This window comes from Orbicella franksi, chromosome 11 (genome assembly GCF_964199315.1).
Source record: "Orbicella franksi chromosome 11, jaOrbFran1.1, whole genome shotgun sequence".
NCBI classification, from domain to species: Eukaryota; Metazoa; Cnidaria; class Anthozoa; order Scleractinia; family Merulinidae; genus Orbicella; species Orbicella franksi.
Window position 1 is genome coordinate 5,585,001 of NC_138155.1, and position 14,899 is coordinate 5,599,899.

The window sequence follows — 14,899 nt, forward strand, 5'->3', positions numbered from 1 at the left end:
CAAAATTTCGGACGAGTACCTCGTCTTTGTTATATGGTAACGCACCCGGGGTTACGCGTGCTGCGGTTGCTGGGCGACAACGTGCTCAGTGTGCACTACTGTTGTGATGCCAATGTTGCCAGGAGGATCGTGTTTAGAAAAAAAATGTTGTTATCGTTATTATGTTAGCTAATAGCTTGAGGGCTCCTATTGATAGCAGAGATGCTTTGTAAGCTCCCTGAAGGGACTACCCTGAAAATTTACATTTAATTTTTTTTTTACTTTTAAATAAAGGTGTCTATCTATCTGTCTGCTCTACTCATACCCTAGTTAATCTTTTATTAATTGTCAGTTACATTTTAATCTTCAGTCAACAACTGCACGTTCCTGACAGTAGACCAAGGAGGTCCACTGCGCATGAGCAGTTGTGATAATCATTATGAAGCACAATGTAACTTTTCTTGTACAATTGGCTATCGTTTGAATGGATTGTCAACAGTCACGTGTGTTGCCCCTGGCAACCAACATCCTGGAGTGTGGAACAATACAATACCCAGATGTGAAGTTAAACTCGAAAACTAAACAACGTATAGACTTATATAATTTTCCCAATACAATTATACAATTAACACTTAATGACTGGTCCCGAGGGGAACAGTTAATTTTGTTTCCCGAGATTCTCAATGTTTCTCTCGACTTCGTCTAGGGAAAGCCTGAGATTCGAGGGAAACAAAATTCACTATTTTCCAAGAGACCATTCATCAATATATAGCAATATACATATATAGCAATATATATAGCAAGCGAGGTGATGTCAACACAATGAAACTTGGAGTGGACAAGACTCCATTTGTCAAAGTATGTATTCCAATGAAGATTTTAATAAAGTCTGTATACGAGTCAAGTGGCCAATCGGGTCGGAGCTAATCCTGGTTTCCATAGTACGAGGTTACTGGGAGTATTTCTACTCCCCCTGGCTGGTATTCTATTCCCCGGCATTAAGTTGGCCGGTACTCATTTATACACCTGGGTGGAGAGAGGCACTGTCAGAGTTAAGTGTCTTGCCCAATAACACAACATAATGTCCCCGGCCAGGGCTCGAACCCGGACCGCTTGATCCGGAGACCAGCGCAGTAACCATGAGGCCAACGCGCCTCCCACGAAGATTATAATAACTACTTACTATATTATTTCACATTGCAGTGGTCACGTGCCCAGCGTTGTCTGCACCGTCCAATGGTACAAGACTTGGATGTCCAGTGAATGCAACAATGTATTATGATACGGTCTGTCAGTTCTCGTGTAATGATGGATATATAGGGTCTGGGTCTCAAGCAAGGAGATGTCAACACAACGGAACTTGGAGTGGACAAGACTTCACTTGTCAAAGTATGTTCCTAAAACTCTGCGATAATTGCGCAAATTCTGACTGCTATAATCTTCTGTCCACAAATAAGTGCCACCCTTAGGGTTTAATTGTTTCTTGAGGATTACTTTATTGTTATAAAATATCAGTCAGTCTTTATTTCTTTGGCTCTGACTAAATAGCTTCGATAGTCGCAAAGCGCGTGGCTTGTTTTATCTCTTAATAAAGTGCAAAGCAATGGGTCTTTTACAAATACGGTCACGTGGCACAAAAGCAAGTATTCTTTATGACAAGCCACGTACCCGAATAACCAAAACTATCAGAAGTAGCGTGCAACTACCCCATATTCCTGTCACGGCGTTTTCACAGACCGATCTTTTTTTAGTTTTAATTTACCGCGAATTCAGACCCAACGTCATCATTTAACCGGAAGATGTGATTTCTTTCCTTACCCTTGCGCGCTCATGTGGACCAAAACTGACCTGTTTCGCGGATAAAGAAGCCTAAAAATAGAACGGTCTGTAAAACTGCCGTGACATAGGCTTAGTAAGCTAAGGAGTTGCACGCTGGTTGCGATGAACTCTTACCAAAACAAAGAAACATCAAGTTTGACAATTTGAAGTCGTTTTATTTTGGGGACTGTCGTAATTACAGGCTGCAACATGGGCTTTTTCAAGCCCGTATACAGCCACTATGTTTGGCTTATCAAAACTCCCGTCATCCCGCCCCACTCAGAATGTTTATGCCGAGCCCGCCTGGTTAGAGTTGCAGTTCTCCGCAGAATGTCTGTAACCTGCAATTTTCTGTTTTACATCCCTCATACCGTCGTCAGTTTCAAAACTATCCGGTATCATGCCTGTCAAAATGAGCAAATCCTGCTCTTGTCTATTTTCACTCTCATTCTGTATCCCGCCTAAGCTATGTTGGACCCTTGTATCTGTTTTGAAGTTCAGAATTGCGTATTATCTACCACGTGACCAGTTGCTGCAAAAGATCCATTGGCTCTTTTTAATTCTCACCTTGTTTTTTTAGTTGTCACTTGCCCTTCGCTACCTTCACCCGCTAATAGCGTACGATATGGTTGCACTGGGAATTCATCAGAGTATCCACACGACACTATCTGCAGATTCTCGTGTTTTGACGGCTATAAGGCCATTGGTTCTAGCGTACGAAGATGCCAGCAGAATGGACTTTGGAGTGGAGGAGAATTTTCTTGCCAAAGTACGTGCAAGGGAGGATGAAATAACTTTATCTAGTTTTCTATGCGCGATGCTCAAAGAGGAGAGGTCTAGTGGACTATAACTCATCGAAAACAAGGACTAGTAGTGTAATTCTTTAAGTAGAGACTATTATAGGAGAGTAGGTCAAAGCCTACAAGACTTTTTAAGCTAAAATTCCAGAGCAATTTGCAATGCAAAAATGCGCGCGATCAAAATTTATCAGCGAATAAACAACAATGACACGACTAATCAGATATGTGTATTTCCATATTTGGGACGTGAAAATGTAATTAATTGTTGTAGGTTTCTCTTTGAGTACGGGCAGGATGAGATGTGGCAAAACTTCTGATCTTGACGTATGGGGCAGAACAAGCAGAGGGCAACTTTTATAGGAGTTTTTCCGGGGGCAAGTTCTCTTCTGTTTGCGGGTGTGTTTGATGGACACAAGTCTTTACTAAGGGGAGCTAGCTTTACGTCTGATTACCCTGCGAGAATAGATCCTCTCTAGGAAGGTCAAAGGGCCTCTGCTTGCAGAATAACAAAATTAATAAACCCTGGAGAAATAGGTTTATAGCAACAGATACATAAGATAAACTACGTTAGATTTTTGCGAGCTTCGACGTAGCTAAAATGTTAGTTCATTTTTAATCGACGTTAGGGTCACTACAGATCATCTTGACAGCGGCTGTGTTACATTTTCTTTCCTGACATTGTTTGGCAACAACAACACGATGTGACTCGCCAGTCTTACAATTAATTAATTAATCATTCATTTACATGTATTTTCCATTTAGTTGTCACATGTCCGACGCTATCAATACCAACCAATGGCGAGCTATTGGGATGTAATACAACAGAGATGTTATACAGTACCGTGTGCAGGTTTTCTTGTGATGAAAAATTTGAAGCGAAAGGTTCAGTGGTTAGAAGCTGTACAGAAAATGGAACCTGGAGTGGAACTGATCTCGCCTGCACAGGTATTCCCCGTAGAAGCGGTTTATCATTAATATCACCAAGTCATATGTCTAATTTATTACTAGAGATTGGTGGAATAAGAAGCGATCTTCGAGTGTCTGCAAATTTAAAATTTCTTTTTTGTGTCTACTTCTAGTTTTGTATTTGAATAACACTAATGCAGCCTGGTTAACCAATCAGCGCCAAGGTTTTTTTTGTTTCCTCAACCAGTCATTAACACGCAATTTTTCTCCCGCGCTAGATCGTAACAATCGTGGCAAAGATTACATGTAACATAACGTGTTTGTCAGCATTTGTTACAGCGGTAATTTCCAAAGTTTTGAACGACTAGTAGATTTATACTAGAAGAATTAGCGTGATAGAAATCTCGAGCTCATAACCTAATTATTAAATATAGTGGAAAAGAATGGAATATCTGTTCGGTAATTTTTAGGCCTTAATTACGGCAAGTATTAAACGGAGCATGGGCTCAGATCATTACACGCTTTTAAATTAGACCTTCTTCATATTTTCAGATCAATCAATTAATGCAGCTTTGACTCGATATTTGTTCGACTCCATAATACCGCACTGTTTTAACCTGCATCTGTCACTGATCATTTATTTTTTCTCGTTGTACTGTCTAAGAGAAACCGTGCTATTCATTTCACGTTTTGAATTAGTCGGTTATGTCATCTCTTTCGAGATTTGATTATTTTCTACTTGTGAAGTTCCAGTGTCAACCCGTTGCTTAATGTACAAAACAATTATTCTCGTGTTGTTTGGCGATCTTGGATCATTAATCAATGGATACAACATCGCCAATCAGCCATTTCGTTCGCCTCGACTGCAAGATCGCAAAAGTCGATCTTCAGTCGTTGCCTCTGAGGCTTTGCGGTTGATCTTGTGCATTCTACAGATGCATGGATCAATCGATAGCAGATCGAAGAGAGATTTTAGATCGATATATGATCGTCGCTCTAGATGATATCGTCAATGGATCTCTATTTCGCAGCTAGCGTACTTCGAGATGAGGCTCACTAGCGATACATTCATTGTTGTTGGCTCTTTGTTATACTTGAGACACATTCCGTCTAGACGGACTTGGGCGAGAGTTTTAGCGCGAACGGTCTGGTAATGCGTCTCAGTATAAAAACAGACACAAGAGCGATTACACGTCAAGACGAACTATCTGCCTTAGTGCGTCTTGGCCGCGACGGGTAATCCGTCTGGATGTAAAAGACGAGCATCAGACGAATTATGCGTTCGGAGGTTTTAACGTGTCTGCACTGACTGAAGTGAGGCAGAAGACAGATAATTCGGCGTCAAGGCTAACTATCTTCTTTTCTTGTGCAACTCGAACAGATACTTAGTTCGTCCTAGACGCATAAAACAGTAGACGCACAATCCATTAGGACGGATTAATGCGTCTCTGGTGTAAAGACTGCCAGTCACTGAAACTGATAACAACCGGTATCTCTTGTTTATGACAAGCTTTGTGTCGATGTATCGACTCTTGTTATTTTCCTGGTTTTGCACAGTGTATATGAGTGTATACTTCCTTACTCTTACAACAGGTATCTTCCGTTTATGACAAGCTTTGTGCCAATGTATTAACTCTTTTTTTTATTTTTTGGCTTTGCAGAGTATCAATTTTTCTTCCTCGTAAAGTGTCGTTGAAGTGTCACACCGAGCTGTAGTCAGTTTTGACATCAAGAAATTCTCTGTTCGTAAAGATCCCGGATGTTTCGTTGGAGTTAAAATGCATATTCTACATTGAATAAGACATAATCTTCATAGTTATTTAAGTTTTTTTCATGCTTTGGTATTATTTTTGTTCCTGTTCTTGTTCTTGTTTTTCTTTGTCTTCCTCTTCTTCTTCTTCTTCTTCTTCTTCCTCTTCTTCCTCGTCTTCTTCTTTTTCTTCTTCCATTTTCCTCACTTTCACGATTGTTTAGCTTTACAGGCGCTAATTTTTTTTCTTTAGTTATTTGCAGTGATATACTGAACTTCAGCCGTTCACAGAGCACCAATAAAGGCGTCTTCAGTCAACTTTTTCGAGGAAGACGTCATTGGCTCCCAGTCCAGTTAGCTTGGAGTCGAAATGGCCGTACCTGGTGGCAAGCAAATGTTACGGGACATGTATTAGTAAAACGTAGATTTCTCTCTGATGAGAAAGAATCACGATGTTGAGATCGTAAAGCCAATCACACAGCTGTTTGTAACCTACTGTTAGAACCAAGCCCACAGAGATAAAGTTCTAAAGATACGACACTCGAGAGTTACTCTATTATGTAACCTAGGTTGAACTGTTCAAATGCTATTGGCTGCAAACCATATATGACAAATAGCCTTTCAGTAAAATCTTCGAGTTCTGCATGTAACTGCATGAGAAAAGACCACAAATAAAATGACTTGTTCCTTGAGCGAGGTCCTGATCCACTAGTTATAGAGATCTTGGTTAGAAGCAGGCCGCCTCTCGCTCAACTCTTGCTTAACTCTCCAGCAGGGAAAAATCCCCTGCTACACAAGTAATGGAAAATGCCAACCACAATGATGTTATGGTAATTGGCACCATGGCAATTCAAGACCAGGATTGAAGTTCATCAGTGTTCGTCTGATCCTCTGGTGACGACAATGAGGGACTGGATGAGGTTTAACCGATAACTGAGAATTGGTAGAACTTTTAACTGTCAGCTGGGCAATGACTCGGTTTCTAAATGACAGGTAAGATCTGAGATCTGCAAAAATTTACTGATAGCTGAGAAATCACCGAAACTTTAACTGATAACTGATTTTCCAGCATCCCATCCAGACACTCGGAAAATGATTGCAGTAAAAACCCGCGTGTAAGAACCTATGGTTTTTGAACTCAGGCAAAATACGTTGTTTTATTTTGGGGAAGTTAGTGGCAAATTAGACTAATTAAGTTCGTAATTAGTTTCTTAATTTCTATGAAGGAGATATAGTTGTTAATTACCAGAAAAAATAAATAAACTTGGGATTGGTCCTTAAATATAGAATATTTATTCATCATTATTTTCATCATCGCTTTTATTTAGTAATGCAGGTTACAAAGATTACTGGCAGCCAATGAGGCTGAGGTAACTAGTAATAACTAATAAAATTTACAAATAATAACTAATACAATTCACAACTATATTATGATAAGCATAGCACAACTGGTTACAAAATGTATATGTAGTGTATGCTGCTTGATCTTGCTTGGCTAATCAGGTTCTTGTATTTTTTGGGTATTAAAATCATAGTGGAAAATTTCTGCCCGCAGGTTCTTAAAGCACTTGGTTCTTTACACGCGGGCTAGTACTGTATCATTTCTAACTGAAAACACTGAAACGACATCTGAATGGGAGTATCGCGAACGAATGTTAGCAGAGTACTATACTACTACAGCAACTTTATTTGCAGGTATTCTCAGACGTTTTTAGAGACCCCGTCGTTTCAGCACTGAATGAAGTGACTTTTTACTGAGCCTAATACGTCACGCTACAGTCGTTCTAAAAATACTTTTGCCCCCCACTTTTCCCCAGTCTTGTCTCACAGCCCTCACTTGATGTAAATCTTCGGACTTCATCCCAGTTTACATTACACAGCGAACATTCCAAAGCAACCATGAGAGCATATGGAAGAATTAGTTTTTTGCTGCTAATTGCACAGTTTATATTTTAAAGTTAGCCAGTTATGACAACAGCGTAAAGGCTTCTACAATATCTCATTCAGGTAAGCTGGACTTAATGCTTTACTAAACCCATCTATCGAGATGAAATGTGATTCCTATAATGGACGAGACATTATGACACAAGAAAAGTAAGTGTCCACCATTAACCACCGACAGGCGACACGACTCTAAAACGGAGACATAGGGGAGCTGTAATAACGACGAATGACGGTACCGCTCACGTAAAATTGCGACAAAGCAAAATGGACAACAACATTGGCGTTTTTAAAATTAGGCAGCGACTTGCCAGCATTCAGTCATACAAATTAACGTCTGTGTCATTTCCCGATTTTGGAGAACCATATAGTTTCGATATTTAGCAAGATGTGACTCTCAAACTTGGCCATTTGATTAATTTTTAGGTGCTCTTTCTGGCAGTGTCGATAGATTCTCGCTACCTAGCCAAAATCAAAGCTTTCCGGAATCCGAAATTGCGACTTGAAAGGGTTTGAAACTCAGATGGCGGACATAGAGACTCTTCCCCCGGTCCTTCAACCGCACACAGCCCCTAACGAGGGCCTCTATGCGGGCTTGACAAAGCCGACCAATCAGAGATCGCGGGAAATTTCCCTTTAGATGACGTCATAAGAGGTCTCGTTTCACTATCGCTGCAGCTAAAACAGAAATCGTATTAAAAGTAGTCTATTGTCAACAACCTTAGTTTGTAAAATGAAAGAAACATCTCACGTCAGCTGGAAGGTGTTGCGAATGGTGTTAGTGTCGATCGTATTTGGTGTAGCTGTGCAGTTAAGTCAGACGCATGGCTGCCCGAATCATCAACACGATTTTCGTGAGGAAGGTTTCAGTGTTGTCACGATTTCCGTGCATAGCTCCGTCAAATGGGTCACCACGGACAAAAGCAGGTTTCTAGGAATAACTGTGTCTTCGAGCAAAGATCAAGGAGCCGTGGAGATAAGAAAACAGATGTGGATAAAAAGCAGTGTGACTGTGTGCTCAAAGTGTCGAATGGCTACAGGAATGGTGTTTATGACACTCGACCAACTAAAGCAAGTCGCTGCAATGCAACCGGCATTGCAGCCGCTTCTGTCTAAGGCTATTGCAGCTCAGTGAAAATGGTGTCAGCAATAGAACGAACAATTGACAGTAATGGCCAAGGAAAGAATTTACGGAAAATGGACTAGGACACAACTTCACAAATAGCCAAGTTGGAGGAGTGTCGAACAATCGCTTGACAAGGAGGAACCTTTTCGGTTTGCTCTAATTCAATGATTCAGAGCTTTGAATTGAAGGAAGAAAGGGAATTTTTATGTTTTGATTCCTGCTCAGTGAGCCGAGGCCTGATCGTAAGAAATACAGGATTTTGAGATTCAAAGTATAGACATTTAACATTTGACATTCACTAACAATGACAACACAAATAAAAGAGTAGATTTTGTCGATACTTAATTTTTTGTAATAAATGAAACCAAAACGTCACTGTCTTGTTGTTTGCATCGTTGTCGAAAGTAGAATATAATAAGGGCCACCCTGTTAAAATAAAGCTTTACTTACTTACTTACTTACTTACTTACTTACTTACTTACTTACTTACTTACTTACTTACTTATGGTTGTAGACCAGTGAGCCAGAAAGTATACAGCTTTAATTAAGTTGTAACTTCATTTTAATACAGTTTCCAACTTAATCATCTACGATCAGGAGAACCTGTCGGTTTTTTCCGGGAAATTTACCTCCATATCAGCCGCCAGTTGACGAGACAACTCACTGAGTTGGCGGGACAAGAAGTTCTAAAATATAGATCCTACATACAACATATACGCATTCAAAATAGTCCACATTCTGTGATAGCACCGAATTTGGATCTTTTTGGTCGCATATTTTGCTGGCTGAGTTTTTCAAAATGATAAAATAGTTCTTTTTTAAAAGTATAAATTGCTTTGAAAAGGGTTTCAATCTATTCAAACAAACACAACTTTTCAACACTCGAATCAAGCTGCGCATAGAAAAAGTTCGTTTGACAGCTTTCTCAAACAGTTCTACTACTGCTTGTACGCCGAAAGATTTTAGAGCTCGTACTTTGGGTCACCGCCGCTGAAGAAATGCTGGCCGCATTTCCTGCAGTATCTGTCTTGAATAACGGTCACGCCATCATCGAAGTGTATCTCAACTGGCTGTTGTGCTTTCACTATATCGTGCTTTCCATCTGGGCATGGAGTTATCTTTTCCACTCGGTAGGTATCGGCGGTGAATGTAACCTTAGCATGGACCACTTCGCGTCTGAACTCCTTGTAGCTTTTTCGAACTCTTTTCAGTCCCACAGCTTTCAACAGCGTTTTCACAGGCCTCTCTACGACCTCCTTGAAGACTGGTCTAAGCACGTGTTTCTCAAATTTGTGGAGAACTTTGTCGATGAATGCGGCGCTTTTGTGTGGCGTGGAAACAAGAACTAGAAAGCAGACTAGAGTTAAAATGACACATGTTGAGACCTTCATTCTGATCCGCAACTAGATGGTTTGTGGGTCACGATTGCACAAGCCTAATAAATGGTGAAATGTATGAAAAAAGTATGATGCAATCTCAAGGAAAAATTCCCGTAATCATAGTCATGAGGTGGAATAATTTATGCTTCCTGTTTTTCTAAGAAATATTAAAATGGAGTTTCTGCAAGTTGCGAAGCGCGCTCTCCGTGGCTCAAGTCACGCAAAGCCGGTTTCGCGGAAGCAAACCTTTGTTTCGATATCGCTGAAAACATGAAAAATACATAGTTGAATTAATTATAGTTTATTTTATACCAGCTTCTGTGCAAAAAGAAAACAAAAATCTTTGGAAGTCCTATCGAGGAGAAATCTACAGAGACAAAGAAGGTTTCGATGCGTTCACTGAACCGTACGGCGGAAAACCCCCTATGTATGACGTCATCCCTTCAAGTGATGACACGAAAGTGAAACCTTTTCAAGGATGGCCCCTGTGAGTTTGTGTCCAGACCGAAGGCTGTTTAAAATGTGTTTTATTCTATGTGTTTTTGAAATAATGCTTCCACCAGTGCCCTGTGAACTTGTCCCCGCCATGTTTGATCCAGAGACAAAACAGGTTATCTACAATCCTCAGGGACAGTCGCAAGTTGGCAAAGAAAACAAGGACTTGGTGGTAACCATAGCTCAGGATGTCAAGATGGAGTCGTACAGTCGAACGAGCAAGTCGGAGAACTTTGGTGTCAACTTCGACTTTGGAGACGGAACAGTTTCGTTTGGACTGAATTCTAACAAAGTCAAAGTCCACGAAACAAAACAAGAGAGCCATCATCAGGTGAACATAGGGATACAAATTCCGGGTGAATGCGACGACAGCTGCAGGGAACAGGCCAAGCAGGCATTCCAGTTGGCTAATAACGCACTTCATGGTGGATCAAAGCAGAAAAGGATCAACTGACAACAGGTCGGTCATAACAGACAACTGTACACAGGCATGCCATCTCTACTCAGTGGAGGTCCTGAAGTCTGAAACCTGATAGTTTTCTTAAAAAATGTATAGAAAAAAGGCGCTAAAGAAATTAGTTATCAGTTGTCAATCATGTGGAAAATCGCGTCCACTTTTTGTGATTAATGCAAAATGCTCAGTCATTCATTGTATTTTTGAAAATTATGCACTTAAGACTCCGTAAACTCTGTAAATGATTAAACAACTTGTTAATTTGGGAGCCTTGACAATGTCTCGAGTTTCACCGAGGGCTGCGGGTGATCGACCGGTGACCGCTTGTTGCATAATTAATAAAAAGATTGATGAAAATGGACCTTAAATAGTCCGAGCTACCTCTAGTCCCTATAACAACATTATGCACTTAATGTATGGTCCCGAGGGAAGCAGTTTGTTTTCCCGAGAGTCTTGACGTTCCCCGAGACGACGTCGAGGGAAACACAAGCACTCGAAGGAGAACAAAACTAACTAGTCTCCCTAGAGACCATACGTTAAGTACTTTGTTATATATGTAGACTTTCCCTTAAACAATCATCACGTAGGGGCCAAACCACCCCCCAAATGTTTCTTCAGTTCTTGGGTATTTCACATTATTTCGCATTACTTAAAAAGTATTGACTCTTTCTACACCAAACTTGGCAGATGAGCAGGAGACTTATTGCCAATTATATTTACGTGAAAAATGTCGGTAAATGTCAAAGTTGTGACGTCACAGTGATGACGTTATGTTTTTTGCCACTTTTGAAGTTTTTAATATGCATATTTTTTATAATGTGTTCGAAAGAGCACATCAAAGGAAGTTGAAACCTGAAAAAATTTTGTCCATATCACAAAAATTAAATGAAATATGGCATTTTTAAATATGAACAGGAGGGAGGGGGTGACTCTATTGTGTTTCGGTATTGATTCGTGACCGACTCATTGCTACCAGTGTGACGTCACATAGCAACGAGTGAAGGCTTCGAGTAGCTTGTTCAGATTACGCCACTGAAGAAGGACAACAGAGGTTAAGAAAGACCAAAAAACAAGCCTAATATCGCTTTTGTTCGCTAACTAAGTATAGGTGTGTACAGTTTATTGTTGCTTTTTGTCTGTGTGCATTATTTGTTTTAGGTTTGTACGCGCGTTATCGTGTATCCTTGTTGAATTTTGTTACGGGTAAGTGGCGGGACCGCCATCTTGAAAACGGGATGAGAGAGGTCAACGTAAAACGTTCGCGTTTTCTCTCTTAAATGTCTTATCAATAGTCTTGTTAATAGGAGGTTTTATGCGTTGATAGTATACGTTTAATCTGCGTATATCGCTGTGTCGATTGAATCAGCCGTTCCTCTCATCAATCCGTTTTAGTGTTGAGATGTTGTTTATTTCTTGATTTCCACCAAAATTTCCCTGCGATGTGATCGGTTTTTGCATGTTTTGGAGAACTTTGGTGGTAGTTATCTGGTCTTTGAATTCAATTCTTTGTGTTTTAACTCCGTTTGCTTTTTGTGTTTTAATTTTGTCCGCTGTATGGTGATATTCGTTGGCTTTAATCGTACAGCAGCTTTATTTGTTGGCTTTTGTTGTGAAGGTTTGTTGGCTTTTTTTTTCCTGTCTCGTTGCAACTGTTGACTTATTGCTGTCCACTGCAGTTGTGGTGTTCAGTGTTGTGATTTCATACTTACAACAAAGTTCAAATTAGAGTTAGCCTGAGTAAGCTGTGTTTGGTTTTCTTCTTGCCACTTACAATTTTGGTGTAAAAATATATAGCATTTAAATATAATAATTACAGTTATGGTGAAATCAATTTTGCTGTATGATTTAGTTATCTTTTGTCATAACCTGATAACTTGGCTTATTCCTGAACAATGCCACATCTTGGATGATGTTGTAGCCTGTTCCAGGTTCTTGGTCAGTGGGCACAATCGAAAAAAGTGGCCGAGCAACAAGCGGGTTTTTGTAGAGAAAGAGACCGAGAGCATGGAACAGGTTAATGATGCTGCAACTGTCCTGCATTGCCATGTTGTAATGGCTCCTATTTCTTAAGCCTCCAAGAATTTCAAGGCTGCATTGTAGTCTTTTCATCCCTATAAGTTCTCATTATATTCCAACTAAAAAAAAACAACCCTCCACTAAATGTCACTAAATAGATATTGCAGCATAGCACTCAAAATAAATGACAGCAAATGCTAAGTGTTAGAGTGCAGAAATGCTGTAAAGACAATCAGACATCTATTCTTATTAATTTTTTATATTTAAAGAAGTTTTATGCCTATTAGCTTTTTTTATTTATTCTGCTCTTATAATCATCTCCTGCTCTTCACAGGTCTACATCAGCCGGTAGTTTCAATTATGACTATATGTACCATTTAATCCATCAAATATTGTCGCTTGCATGTCTTCGTCTAATTGCATCACTAAATGCTCAAGCTACAACTGTAAAATATTCTCCAGTGGAGTGGTACTCCCCTATTTTCCAATCTTCAAGCAGATTCTGCACATTGCCAAAAATATTTGAAGTATAATAAACACAATAGCTTCCATTTGACTTTAAAAATATGCTCGATATTTGTCCTTGGACATTATCTGTTCCTATCTTCTTGGAATTGATAATATCCACAGAGCGGACACCGAATGAAGGCTACTTTTCATAAAACCTGCATTACCAAATAAAGTAATGAATGATTGACTGAATCAACATGTCTTCCTCAGACTCCGGAGGTCCGTAAGCTTCATTCTCGTCCAGTGTGCTTAGCAGCTATGCTCTCATTCTGACCATATATGGCCATACATGCCCTGCCTGATCCATTGTTAGTGGTTTTATTTGTGGTTTGTGTGATAGCAGTCAGCTCTGAAAACCTTGATGTTAGCTCCAGAGAATTTCCCCTCTTTTGCACTGTTTTGTGTCTTCATAGCTAAATGTTTAGTTATCCTTGTGTAAAAATGGTTGAATTTCACCACCCTAGCTTTTTCTTCAGTATGGTATTAAAGTCAATAAGGTTGGTGGCATCTATTTTAGTTGCTGATGTAACAGAAAAGTCACATTTTTTAACTTCACACCGATTTATTAAGTGAAACTATCGTAAATTTGGGACCTCAAATTAATTCCAAATTAAACTTGTCAATTGATTTATACTGGCAATCAAGCTGTGGTAAGCCTTTGTATGACTCTGTTCCTTTAAAGGAAATGTCTTCGGCTGTCATAATCGATGGGAGTTTAATAACGAGGTGTGGAAAAGTGTTTAAGGGGGTGCAAAAATGAAGAAAGAACTTGTAAATTTGACAGCATGATTGAACATGAAAAAAATATGTAGCTCTCATATGTATGTCTTGACAGGTGATAAAGAAATTTTAAAAAAATCTGAACTAAGCTGAGTTAAAAACTCCATGCCAGTTGATCATCCAGGGGCAGGGGGGGGGGGGGGGGGAGCGATGGGACATTAGCCATCAAGGGGAAAATGTTCATCAGAATCCCTAAGTGCTGCCCAGTGTGGCATTCTGGAGGGGAATTTGTGCATTATGACATGTTCCTTCCAGTGACATTCCCTGCAAAAAAAACCCCGAAGTGTCTTTAATAACCTGTTTTCAGTGGGACACAATTTTTCAGATGAACAAAAGGGGACTATTGGCTGATCATGGCCTTGCAAATCGATAGATTCTGATGGATCTATTGGATTAACAGCATTCACCAATTCTTCAAATATCGAATTCCAAACTAAAATCTGGGAAAAGCTAGTCACAATTAGGCCGCCGGCCAGGAACTAGGCTGAGTTTTTCATGTAACACAACTATGTATAATATTTGTGGCAGATCTAGCATATAAGAAAATCAAAACTTCTCTTTTCTCAAATAAAACAAAATAAAATAGAACCGAATTACTAATCAAAACCATAAATATTAACCAAATTACGGATATTGCCCTAAATGTAAACTGTAGTACGACAAAGGTGAAATAAGGCAGAAAACTTACCTGATCTGGCTAACTGAAACATGGCTGTTCTTCCCATACAGCCAGTCTTTGCACTTTAAAGGGATTGATGAGACGAACCACGAGCACTGAAGAACTGCCAAGCATACCCTCTGTCGAACCTCCTATTCTTGTGTCAAAAGGGCCCTGTTTCGTTATGCAGTGGCCCTCGAAAGGTCAATCAGCTAACAGTTTTGCTCGACAAATTGGCTTCAAAACAGAAAGTTCTCGATCAAATTATCTACCTGTTGAATATTTTA

At 39.8% G+C, this 14,899-nt stretch overlaps 1 protein-coding gene across 11 annotated transcripts in view; it reads left to right on the forward strand.

Moving 5' to 3' along the window:
* LOC145502336 (sushi, von Willebrand factor type A, EGF and pentraxin domain-containing protein 1-like) overlaps positions 1–7,902 on the forward strand; it is a 39,772-nt gene extending 31,870 nt beyond the window's left edge. For 6 of the 11 annotated variants that reach the window (XM_081481610.1, XM_081481611.1, XM_081481609.1 and 3 more), the window contains 3 exons: positions 1,183–1,368; positions 2,378–2,566; positions 3,360–4,881. In XM_081481610.1, the coding sequence (XP_081337736.1) occupies positions 1,183–1,368; positions 2,378–2,566; positions 3,360–3,676 (692 nt within the window). In that variant the 3' untranslated portion in view covers positions 3,677–4,881. Of the gene's footprint in view, positions 1–1,182; positions 1,369–2,377; positions 2,567–3,359; positions 7,261–7,620 lie in introns of those variants that run through there. The other 5 variants (XM_081481603.1, XM_081481614.1, XM_081481612.1 and 2 more) reach the window with 5 other exon arrangements.
* The last annotated feature ends 6,997 nt before the right edge of the window (positions 7,903–14,899 follow it).